The sequence below is a fragment of the Chiloscyllium punctatum genome, chromosome 26, assembly GCF_047496795.1.
Source record: "Chiloscyllium punctatum isolate Juve2018m chromosome 26, sChiPun1.3, whole genome shotgun sequence".
Classification (NCBI taxonomy): domain Eukaryota; kingdom Metazoa; phylum Chordata; class Chondrichthyes; order Orectolobiformes; family Hemiscylliidae; genus Chiloscyllium; species Chiloscyllium punctatum.
In genome coordinates this window covers 56,516,907-56,529,643 of record NC_092764.1, presented here as the reverse complement: position 1 = coordinate 56,529,643, position 12,737 = coordinate 56,516,907, and the positions used below count along the sequence as shown (strand labels likewise).

Genomic DNA, 12,737 nt, shown 5'->3' with positions numbered 1-12,737 from the left:
TTTGTAGGTTTGGATGAGACATGGAAGATTGCCAAATTAGGAGCATGAAGAGATTTAAACACAAGGAGAGTTTTTAAGTTTGAGGCAATATAGGTCAGCAGAGACAGATGAATGGGGCTTGTTGTGCGATATGATGAAGGTGGCAGAATTTTGAATGAGTTGAAGGTTATGGAGAATGAAATATAGAAGGCTGATTGGGGGGAACATTGAAATACTCAAACCTGGAGGTAAAAGAAAAGCCATGGACTAGGGTTTCAGTTGCAGATGGATTGAAATAGGGATAGATAGTTTGGAAGTGAGAAAGTGCATGATTTCAGGATCCATGGCAATGTAATAGAAGCAAATTAAAATAACTATCCTGTGTCACACAGTGAGCTTATTTTTCAAACTGGAATCAAAAACTGTTTTCATCAAGGCAAGGCAATTAATAAGTAAAGTATGGGTTTGTTTGGGTAGAAGAAATCCACCTTCATGTTTATCAGTTAATTGGGAAATTAATATTCCATATCAGTCACTGATATGGCTGACAGCTAAGCAAAAATTGTAAAAGGTGGCTTGCCTGTACAAACAGCAACCAAACCAGGAAGGTAAGCATGGGGTTCCCCTGGACTGTCTGTCTCACTATCATCACAGTAACTACGGGTAAGTGACAGCTACAATAAAATGATTTGATCCTTCATGTTAAAATATTAACAAAGAGTTATTTTAATTAAAATACATTGGATAAAAAGACAGTTGAAGTGCTGCTGTCCAATTTGCTTTTTTTTATATGACGTAGTAACATTTTTTACAAGGCATATATGTTCAACTTCAAATAATTCTTAGCTTTCGCAACTTCAGTTGCATTTCATAGAAATGTAAGAGTGATTGTGATTTGAAGTATTCCCTGACTAAGTTTCTACTGAGTAACACTGCATTTTATAAACTCACAGGAAACTCAATACTGCTGATACCCTCTTTAAGAATACAAACACTGACATTCAGTTCTTTTATAAAGGAGAAATAAAAATATTTGCTGCCATTGGTAAAATGTGTGTACTTTACAGTTGCTGCTGCTCCATCTGTCTATCCCAGCAAAAATTATGAATCCAGAATTGTTAATGGACAGTATGCTCAACCAGGATCCTGGCCATGGCAGGTTTCTCTGCAGGTAACAGCAATTATATTATAACTTATACAGTAAAAGACCATAATTTGCAATGTTTTATTTCAATCTCTGATGTCCATGTACAGTAACATGAAATTATCATTTGCAACTTATCTACTTGATAGTGGCTTTCGAGTGACTTCTAAGAACAGTTGCTCACCTTCAAGTGCTGAAGAAAAGTTCAGCAAGTGGGCCATAAAACAGCATGTGCAGAGGCAGTGGGCCAAAACCCAGTTTCAGGTATATGTGTGGGATGACGAAAAGATGGGCTCATTTACGCTCTATGCATTTTGTTTGTAGTTATTTCCCCACAATCATTGCTTGGTTGTGAAATTGCTTTGTGTCTGAAAATGGGTCCGAGTTCTCCCCTGTTGTATCTAACATACCTTAAGCTCCAGAAAATGCTGGCAATACTCAGCAGGTCAAGCAGCAGCTGTGAAGAGAGAAATCATGTTTATGGTTCAGATGATGAAATGCCGTCAACATGAAACATTAACTTTGTTTCTCGCTCCATGGATGTTGCCTGACCTGCTGAGCATTTTCACCATTTTCTGGTTTTGTTTCCAGCATATGCTCAGTTCTGTATTTTTGTGCATTTAAATTCCTTTGATTTAATTGTTGCCTCAATAAACCTTTCCTAACAGGATTCTTATGGACAACATTTCTGTGGTGGCTCTCTAGTAAATCAAAACTGGGTTATCACTGCAGCCCACTGCAATTTTAAGTAAGTATTTGACACCAAGCCATTTGTATTTATGTTGCACAAATTGCAGGGGTGGCATGGTGGCTCAGTGGTTAGCATTGCTGCCTCACAGTGCCAGGGACCTGGGATCAATTCCAGTCTCGGGTGACTGTGAGGAGTTTGCATGTTTTCCCTGTGTCTGTGTGGGTTTCCTCTGTGTGCTCTGGTTTCATCCTGTAGGCCAAGGATGTGCAGATTAGTGGACTGACCCATAATGCTAAATTGCCCCATAATGTCCAGGGACGTGCAGGTGAAGTGGATTAGCCATGAGAAATGCAGGGTTACAGGGATAGGATAGGGATGTGGGTCTGGGTTGGATGCTCTTCAGAGGGTTGGTATGGGCTGAATGGCTTGCTTCCACATTGTAGGGATTCTATGATGAAATGTAACAACATGGCAAACCCAATTCTGGGACCATATTGATCGATGCTTGCCGTGCAGCATAGTTCACTTACGTAACCTCAATGTCCATTCAGTGGATTAATTTCTCAAATGGGGGCTGGTGGTAGCGGATTGTGCTGGAGATCTACTCACCTCTTGGAACCAAATTTGATTTTGTCCAATGAAGTGCAGATAATGTTACTGTAATTAGATCTCGATGAACAGCCTAAAGCCATCTCTAAATTTACTCTAATTTGGGGTGGTTGTATTAGTACCAGGAAGGCCCATAATGGTGTCAAACATTGCAAGTGTTGGCACAATAGGGAAGGCTTGTATTAATGCTGACAGGTAGAGAGTTTAAAGCATGTCTTTTGCAATGAGTTTCAATATCATTTCTAGTATATAATGACATCCAGAAAAGGTATAGGTAGTGAACCGCAGCCTGCATATTCTGTGAGGCATGAGTAATCCATAAAGAGCACTGCATTTCATCCAGCTCTGCATTAAGTCTGTGATAATTAGGTATCGTGACAAAGCAGAATATGGGGGATCAAACTCTACCATGCACATTGGTGATAGGTGGGAAATATTGCATTCTGTCACTTGGACTCCCAATAAATAGAAAGTGGCACCTTGAGCAGGCAGCTCATCACCACGGCTGATATGTTTGACAGATATTATTGGGCAATATCATTTCACTTCCCAACTTTTAATCTCTAGACTATTCCATTGCTTGGATATTTAAGTGAGAACAAGACAGAACATTTGTAATAACTAAACATTTAACAAAAATTTTGTAAGAACTAAAATGTCAAATGTTCATCACATATTAACATAAGTTCATTTTTAACAGCCCTGGGTATCATCGAGTTGTACTTGGAGAGTTTGACATGTATTCCTCAGAAGAACAACTTCAAATTAAAAGTGTTTCCCAGGTATGTATCTGTTCATAGATTCCAATTTACAATGATTTAGTATTGAATAAAGATGATTCTAAATATAAATTGCCAATAATGACTTATTGTACTATATTTTCTTTGGAATATATTCAGTACCACAGAAAAAAATACATCCCAAAAGATTGAATAGGGAACTTTGTAGTAATGGAATTATATTAAATAAATATAGTTTTTGAAATAAATGTTCTTGATCTTTAAACCAAATACACTTCACATACTGTGGAGTTTTAAGAATTCCACTTTATTCCAGCACCAATGTTACTAAGATTTTAAGATTTTCTTTCAGTTTTCTCCACTTTTTCTTACCCAGATATGTTTTGGCTTAAAAGAAGAATCCGTCAATTCTTAATTTCAATCCACAACTTGATATAGAAACAGTTCTAAAGTACAGTTTCTTAATGTATTTATTTATGTAACTAACCTGTATATTATCTCCATGGGAGTCAGTGTTAAGCAAGTCATCAACACAGTGAAGCAATGAAAGGAGTGTGCAGCAAGTCAGAATCACAACAAAGGCAGTGCCTGATGAATCATGTAGGGTTTAAACCAATTAGTTGAGAGGAGAGTTCAATTAAAGGGAAGTTTAAAAAATTTAGAAGAGACAGGAGCGCAGAGGTACTTGGTAGTGAAGAGGTGAATGATAATCAACGTGTGACAGGAATGGGTAGAAAATATATGTAGAAGAGTGCAGCAGAAATTAGAACCACAGAGAGTAATAATGGTTAAAAGTTAAAGATTAAGGGTGTTTATCTGAGTGCACTCAGCATTTGTAACAAGATAGGTGACTTGACAGTTCAAATAAAAATAAATGAATTTGAGTTGATAGCTATTACAGAGATGTAGTTACAGGGTGACCAAGACTGGGAACTCAATATTTCAGAACAGCCGCCAGGACATTAACCGCCTCAACCTGTCTACCTCCCTCCCCCACTCCAACCTCTCACCCTCACAACGCGCAGCCCTCCAATTCCTCTGCTCCAATCCCAACCTCAACATCAAGCCAGCAGATAAAGGGGGCGCAGTGGTAGTCTGGCGCACTGACCTCTACACCACTGAAGCCAAACGTCAACTCGAGGACATCTCTTCCTACTGCCCCCTCGACCATGACCCCATCCCCCATCACCAAACCATCATCTCCCAGACCATACAGAACCTCATCACCTCAGGAGATCTCCCACCCACAGCTTCCAACCTCATAGTCCGGGAACCCCGCACTGCCCGATTCTACCTCCTTCCCAAGATCCACAAGCCTGACCACCCTGGCCGACCCATTGTCTCAGCATGCTCCTGCCCCACTGAATTCATCTCTACCTACCTCGACACTGTCCTATCCCCCCTAGTCCAGGAACTCCCCACATACGTTCGAGACACCACCCACGCCCTCCACCTCCTCCAAGACTTCTGTTTCCCTGGCCCCCAACGCCTCATCTTCACCATGGATATCCAATCCCTCTACACCTCCATCCGCCATGACCAGGGCCTCCAAGCCCTCCGTTTTTTCCTCTCCAGACATCCCCAACAGTACCCTTCCACCAACACTCTAATTCGTTTGGCTGAATTGGTCCTCACCCTTAACAATTTCTCCTTTGAATCCTCCCACTTCCTCCAGACCAAAGTGGTAGCCATGGACACACATATGGGCCCCAGCTATGCCTGTCTCTTTGTTGGCTACGTAGAGCAGTTGATCTTCCGTAATTACTCCAGTACCACTCCCCACCTCTTCCTCCGCTACATTGATGACTGCATTGGTGCCACCTCGTGCTCCCGCAAGGAGGTTGAGCAATTCATCAACTTCACCAACACATTCCACCCTGACCTTAAATTTACCTGGACCATCTCTGTCACCTCCCTCCCCTTCCTGGACCTCTCCATCTCCATTAATGACAACCGACTTGACACTGACATTTTTTAAAAACCCACTGACTCCCACAGCTACCTGGATTACACCTCTTCCCATCCTACCTCTTGCAAAAATGCCATCCCGTATTCCCAATTCCTCCGCCTCCGCCGGATCTGCTCCCAGGAGGACCAGTTCCACCACAGAATACACCAGATGGCCTCCTTCTTTAGAGACCGCAATTTCCCTTCCCACGTGGTTAAAGATGCCCTCCAACACATCTCGTCTACATCCCGCACCTCCGCCCTCAGACCCCACCCCTCCAACCGTAACAAGGACAGAACGCCCCTGGTGCTCACCTTCCACCCTACCAACCTTCGCATAAACCAAATCATCCGCCGACATTTCCGCCACCTCCAAGCAGACCCCACTACCAGGGATCTATTTCCCTCCCCACCCCTTTCCGCCTTCCACAAAAACCGTTCCCTCCGCGACTACCTGGTCAGGTCCACGTCCCCAAACAACCCACCCTCCAATCCTGGCACTTTCCCCTGCCACCGCAGGAACTGTACAACCTGCGCCCACACCTCCTCCCTCACCTCTATCCAAGGCCCTAAAGGAGCCTTCCACGTCCATCAAATTTTTACTGGCACATCCACTAATATCATTTATTGTATCCGTTGCTCCCGATGTGGTCTCCTCTACATTGGGGAGACTGGGCACCTCCTAGCAGAGCGCTTTAAGGAACATCTCCGGGACACCCGCACCAATCAACCACACCACCCCGTGGCCCAACATTTCAACTCCCCCTCCCACTCTGCCAAGGACATGGAGGTCCTGGGCCTCCTTCACCGCCGCTCCCTCACCACCAGACGCCTGGAGGAAGAATGCCTCATCTTCTGCCTTGGAACACTTCAACCCCAGGGCATAAATGTGGACTTCAACAGTTTCCTCATTTCCCCTTCCCCCACCTCACCCTAGTTCTAAACTTCCAGCTCAGTATCTGTCCCCATGACTTGTCCGGACTTGTCCTACCTGCCTGTCTCCTTTTCCAACTATCCACTCCACCCTTTCCTCCTTGACCTATCACCTTCATCCCCTCCCCCACTCTCCCATTGTACTCTATGCTACTTTCTCCCCACCCCCACCCTCCTCTAGCTTATCTCTCCACGCTTCAGGCTCACTGCCTTTATTCCTGATGAAGGGCTTTTGCCCGAAACGTCGATTTCGAAGCTACTTGGATGCTGCCTGAACTGCTGTGCTCTTCCAGCACCACTAATCCATATTCAACATTCCAACAGAATAGACAAAAAACAATGGCGGGGTAGCTTTCTTAATAAAGAAAACATCTGCCATGAGGTGAGTAGTGATATAGATGAAATAGAAAAAGTTGTTGAATCAATTTGGGTGGAAGTAAGGCATAGCAAGGGAAAGAAGTCATGGATAAGAGTTGTCTACAGGCTCTATAGTCTACACTGCATGGTAATGTATAAATTGGAAAATAATGGAAGGATGTAAGAAGGGCACTACAATTGTTATGGGTGACTTTTATCTGCATATTGACTGTACAAATCAGATGGGCAAGAGTGATGAGGAAGATAAATTTATAGAGTCATCAGCAATTGTTTCTTAAAGCACAATTTCATATTAACAGGCTATTCTAGAACTATTAATGTGCAAAGGGGTAAAATTAATAAGAGCTAATAATCCCTCATAGTTAGGGATCTTCTAAGGGGTAGTGATCACAACATAACAGAATTTCAAATTCAATTTGAGAGAGAGCAATTTGGATCTCAAACCAGACTTCTGAACTTAAAGACAATTACAGTAATAGGAAGAAAGAGTTGTCTAAAGTGGGCTGGGAAGGTTGACTAAAGGGAAAGTCAATGGATGAACATTGGCAGACATATAAGCAGGTATTATATGATGCTCAGCACAAATTTATTCTGGTCAGAAGAAGAATTCAATGAGGATGAATCGCTGGTGGTAGACAAAGGCAGTCAAGGAGAGTATCCCATTCAAAAGTTAAGACATACAAAGTGATGAAAATTAATGGTAGGCCAAAGGATTGGATTTTGTAGTAACCAGCAATAGATGACTAAGAAGCTAATGAAAAGGGAGAGAATTGATTATCAAAGGAAATTGGCAAGAAATATAAAAACAAACAGTAAGAGCTTCTACAAGAAGATATAAAGAAAGAGAATAGCTAAAGTAAGAGTGGGACCCTTTGGAAGATTAAATGGGGAATTTATAACAGGGAACAGTGAACTGGCATATAATTTGAAACAATATTTTGCAATGGTCTTCATAGTGGTAAACACTATAATATTCTACGGATGATAAATAAGCATAGTGCTAATGAAAGGCAAGATCTGTATCAGTTCCCATCATGAGGAACAAAGTATTTGAGAAACTAATGGACTGAAAAGCAGTCAATCATCAAAACGTTATGGTGTACAGCCAAGGGTTTTGAAGCAAGTAGCTGCAGACATAGTAAAGACAGTGGTCAAAATATTCCAGACCTAATAGAATTCCAGAAGAGTTCCAGTGGATTGAAAAACTGTTAATGTGACATCTGCATTCAAAATGAAAGGAGACATAAAGCAGGAAACTATAAGCCAGTTAACTAAATATATCATTGGGAAAATGCTAGAATCTATTATTAAGGAAGAAATAACAAGGCATTTTGAAAAGCTTAATGCAATCAAACACTGTCAACATGGTTTTGTGAAAGAGAAATCACATTTGACAAACTTTCTAAAGTGCTATGAGGGTATAGCAAGCAGAGTTTTTAAAGGGGAACCAATAAATACAATGTATTTGGATTTTCAGAACGCATTTGATAAGAGGCCACATATAAAGTAATTGTACAAGATGGGACTCATTGTATCCAACTAATGTATTAACATGGATTGAGGATTGGTTAAGACACAAAAGACAGAATAGGATTGATGGGTCATTGGCAGGTTGGGAAGACATTGGTGGCATGCCATGAAGATTAATTCTAGGGCCTCAATCATTTATTGCTTATGTTAATGACTTGGTTAAGGGAACAAAGTATAATGTATCCAAATTTGAAGACACAAAATTAGTTAAGAGACATGTTGTGATGAGGACCTAAGGAATCTACAAGAGGATATAGATGGGTTGAGTGAGTGAGTGAGGAAAAACTTGGCAGATGGCGCATAATATAGGAAAGAATGAGGCCATGCACTTTAATAGGAAGAATCAAAAGGCAGACCATTATTTAAATGGAGACAGACTCCAAAAATGTTCAATGCAGAGGAATCTTGGTGTTCGTGTGTATGGAAAACAGAATTTTAGCTTGCAGATATTTCAAGTAATTCAGGTGACAAATGGAAAATTGGCCTTTATTGCTTATGGGTTGGAGTTTAAAAATATGGAAGCCTTGCTACAACAGTTCAGGGTGTTAGTGAGGCCACACCCCCCATGTACTGTACAGTTTTGTTACCTTCATTTTATAGAAAGGTTATACTAGCTTTGGAGGCTGTTCGAACGAGATTCACTAAGTCGATTCCTATGATGTAGGTATTGACTTATCAAGAGTGGCCAAATTTAGAAATTTATTAGAGTTTAGAATAATGTGGGGTGATCTTATTGAAACATATGCGATTCCGAAGAATTTTGATAGGATAGATGTTGAGAAGATGTTTCCGCTTGTGGAGGGAATCTCAGACTAGAGAATTATTTACAGAATAAGTAGGCACTGATTTAAATATGAGGCACAAGGGAATTAGTGAATATCTGAAATTCTCCAGCCCATACAGTTATGGAGGATATGACTGAAAGTATTTAATTAGGAGGTGGATAGATTTTAGAAATATCAGGGAGTTGAAAGCTATGACGAGCTGGCATAAGAGGGGAGTTGAGATAAGCCATAAACTTATTGAATGTTAGGGCAGGTTAGAGGGGCCAAGTGGCTGACTCCTGGTCCTATTTCTTATGTTGTTATGTCCACCTCAGCAATGATATACACAAAATATTATTGATGAAAAAGGCTATTGGACCCAGTTGCAGAACAACACTAGACTCTGTTATGGCTATGATTTTTTTTTTCTAAAGTGATTTCAGAGTGTTCTCTCCCACTCTGTTCCCACTCCAGGTGAGAGGAGAAAATTATCATTAACAACCTTAAGATGAGTTTTTACTGACTTAGCCCTTTTCCTTTCCCCACTCCTGCCTAAGAATTACAACAGTTTATACATTTCTTTATCTTTAAAGTTGTATCTATTTCTGCAAGGTCAGAAGTCACATGACACCAGGTTACAGTCCACCAGGTTTATCTGAAATCACAAACTTTCATAGAGCTGCCCCTTTGTCAGGTGAAGTGACTTCTGACCTGTCTACCTAGTCTGATACCAGCACCTCCACATCATATACTCCTACCAGGCCACCTTTCAATGTTTTCTTTCCAGGCTGCAAAGCTCAAGTTCAGTATTTTTTTCTCAGAAATAACACTACTCACCCCAGGATGTCTTTGTTGTTTTTCTCCATCTGTCTCCTCCAATTCCTTGTAGCTGCAATAGGACGCAATGCTCAAGGTATGGTTTGACCGAAGCACAAGACTATGTGATCACCACATCTGTCACACTATTGACTTTGTCAATGATAGTTTTATGTTGGTCAGATACATTAGGCCTTGTAGATATGATACCATAGAATCACAGAATTATGGTTCAGGAGAAGACCATTCAACACATCATCTCTGGATAGGCTATACATCCCAAATTTCTTTCAACTTCATCCTGAGTTATTTTAACACTATTTATGAAAAATGTAGAATGAATAAGTGGCATTTTGTATCATTGTCACAGGTCATAACCCATCCTTACTGGAACCCCTATAACATGAACTATGACTGCACTCTTCTCAGACTCTCTTCCCCAGCCAACATAAATTACTACGCCTCTCCAGTCAGACTTGTTGCTTCTAATGCTGACATTCCAGGAGGCACAATCTGTATTACTACTGGATGGGGAAGGACAGTACCTGGAGGCGGTAAGAATTTTCTAAAATACTTCACCGAAATAATTTTGAACAATCATCTTGTAATTCTTTATAATTAATTTTTGCTTCCCTCATTTGTTTCCTCCAAGCCATCTCTAGCAAGTTGATGCAAACTAATATTCCTATTATTGATTCACAAACCTGTCGACAGTACTGGGGGAATAAAATCACTGACATTATGATTTGTGCTGGTGCTTCTGGAACCTCCTCTTGCCAGGTAGGTGCTCCATGAAATTTTAGACTATGTTAAAGGTCTGGGTGGGCTTCAATATGAAGTCTACAATACACTGACTCTGTGACTATAATTCTATGACTTAAGGTTTTGAATAACACAGGCTTAAGTCACTTTGATTATAACAGTAAATTTAAATCAAATAAACTGTAGAAAATTTGCCAGATGGTCTTTCTTTCCATCATTTTATGCAATAAGACTTATGGGACTTTTTTTTGCATTTGTCATTTAGTTGGGTTATGGGACTAATAAACTCAGTGAATTCCATAGCCAGCTTCTTCAATTGGCATCAATGGTTCTATTTTAAGTCATTTTCATCAGCTGAGATCTGAGTGAGGTTTTTAAGTCAGAATTTATGTGATATCCCACTCCAATAGTGAACTATTTGTACAATGATACACACACAAATTCCTCAAAATAGCCTTCACTTCAAGGGGGGCGCTGCAGCATGACTGAAAATTCGTGGTGATAGAATAACCTTGTTTTGTTCCTCTTTCTGACATAATATTTGGAAGTGCCAGTGTGCACCGGGGTGTACAAAGTCAAAAATCACGCAACACCAGGTTATAGACCTACAGGTTTATTTGGAAGCACTAGCCTTTGGAGCGCTGCTCCTGACAACCACCTGATGAAGGAGCAGTGCTCCAAAAGCTAGTGCTTCCAAATAAACTTGTTAGACTATAAATTGGTGTTGTGCGATTTCTAACTTCCTGAAATAAAGTTACTTTGCCATTAACTGGAATGTTTTTTGATTGCCAATGATTTAATCAATTATTAGTTAGTCTTTCATGGAATTCAATCTGTTGGAAAGAATCTAAACAATGAGGGGGAAAAAACCCTCTGCTGGATACACCATGTTAGTTTAGCCTTTCCATTAGGGATCTGAGACATTACCATAACTTTCAATAGGAATGTATTAATCCTTTTCCTTTTAAATTACATATAGAAAGCTTTGTGGGGAAGACTGCTTGAATTTCATTTTATGGAATATTAAGGTTTTCTATTTTTTAAATTTCAGGGTGATTCTGGAGGACCTCTTGTTTGCTATGGAAATACCGGCTGGAACCTAGTTGGCATTGTTTCTTGGGGAACAGTAAACTGCAATATATACAGTCCTGCAGTTTATGCCCGCGTTTCCAAATTACGCTCATTTGTTGATCAATACATTTATTACTAGTGAGTGTGACCAACTTGGGACATACCAAATTAATATAAAAATGAGCCTGCATTCAGTCTCCCTCTTCTTTCATTGTTTCAGTTTACACTGTGACTGTATTAGCATCAATTCCAAACATTGAGCTGCTCTGATTGGAATCAGAACTTAGGAGCCAAAAACAAGTGAACACAAATTTTCTGACTTGCTAAGCTGAAACCTCAGGCATAAAGTCAATAGTCGATACCAGAAAGGCAGCAAGTATCTGTATTGTTAGATACTGGTCCAAATCAGATACTTTTTTTTTGAAGAAGTGCAAAAATTGAAATTAAGCCGTCTATTTAGACAGCAATGTGTGAGAAACATAGCCCACTCACTTCAATAATTTCAGTCCGAGACAAGATCTGAATCAGTAGTGCCATTTATTTTACACTTGCAAGTGGGTGTGTTGTCCAGTGTCTATAAGGCAGAGGACATACACACACCAAATTCAATTCATACACAACATTTATATGATTTGATTTCTATTGTTTTACACTGCTCCCTCCCCTGTTTACATCCTCCACTTCCCTAAGACCGGCCCCCATTACCCCTGTTTATCTCTTGCCTTATCCGGCCTTGTCTGTGACAAAATGCTTATTTCTGGCCTCACAAGGCTGTTTGACCTCATCCTGCTGTAGGGTCATTGTTAGGCATATTCTTTCTTCATCATTATCTACCCCCTTCATCTGTGCCTTTCCCGAGGCCGTTCTGATCCCTATGACCCTTTTAATTGGGGTTTGTTCCTGTGTTTTTGTAAAAGTGGGAAGCAGATGTTTATACCTACTGTTTGTACAGGTGTATCTAGCTTAACTTCATCCCCTCACAACATCTTATCTACTTGCCCATAATGTCTACCTTCTGACATACAGTTTTAGCTAATACAAAAACAATTATATATTTCCTCCACATCGTTTCCATTCTTGTTGACTCAGCTCGTGGCTAAAACAATTACACAGTGGTGTGAGTCCATTTTACTTTGTAAGATGGAATTGCAGAATTGCAGAAGTAACATTAATTTACCTATATCCCACAAATGTTAGTGGTTCTGTCTCAGAATGTGGAGTATAAATTTCCACTCATTCAAATAGACATCCAGGATTACCAGGATTTCAAGAACTCTGCCTCTAGATTGCTAGGAGCACAGATGGAGACTGATAGAGACTTTTTTTTTGCTGGATCTTTGAAAGAGTAACCGAGATAGCTTCGTTCCTTACTC

The 12,737-nt window shown here is 40.4% G+C and overlaps 1 protein-coding gene across 1 annotated transcript; it reads left to right on the top strand.

Annotated features, from left to right (window-relative positions):
• Positions 1-593: 593 nt before the first annotated feature.
• Positions 594-11,503, top strand: LOC140453244 (chymotrypsin-like protease CTRL-1). Its single transcript, XM_072547818.1, has 7 exons — positions 594-642; positions 1,047-1,150; positions 1,792-1,871; positions 3,124-3,205; positions 9,902-10,085; positions 10,184-10,311; positions 11,345-11,503. Exons 1-7 carry the CDS (start codon positions 594-596, stop codon positions 11,501-11,503), a joined length of 786 nt encoding a protein of 261 aa, XP_072403919.1.
• The last annotated feature ends 1,234 nt before the right edge of the window (positions 11,504-12,737 follow it).

Coding starts and splice junctions, on each gene's coding strand:
- LOC140453244 (XM_072547818.1), top strand. CDS start 594: ATGGGGTTCCCCTGGACTGTCTGTCTCACTATCATCACAGTAACTACG. Junction 1,872..3,123: donor GCAGCCCACTGCAATTTTAA/GTAAGTATTTGA, acceptor CATTTTTAACAG/CCCTGGGTATCATCGAGTTG. Junction 10,086..10,183: donor AAGGACAGTACCTGGAGGCG/GTAAGAATTTTC, acceptor GTTTCCTCCAAG/CCATCTCTAGCAAGTTGATG.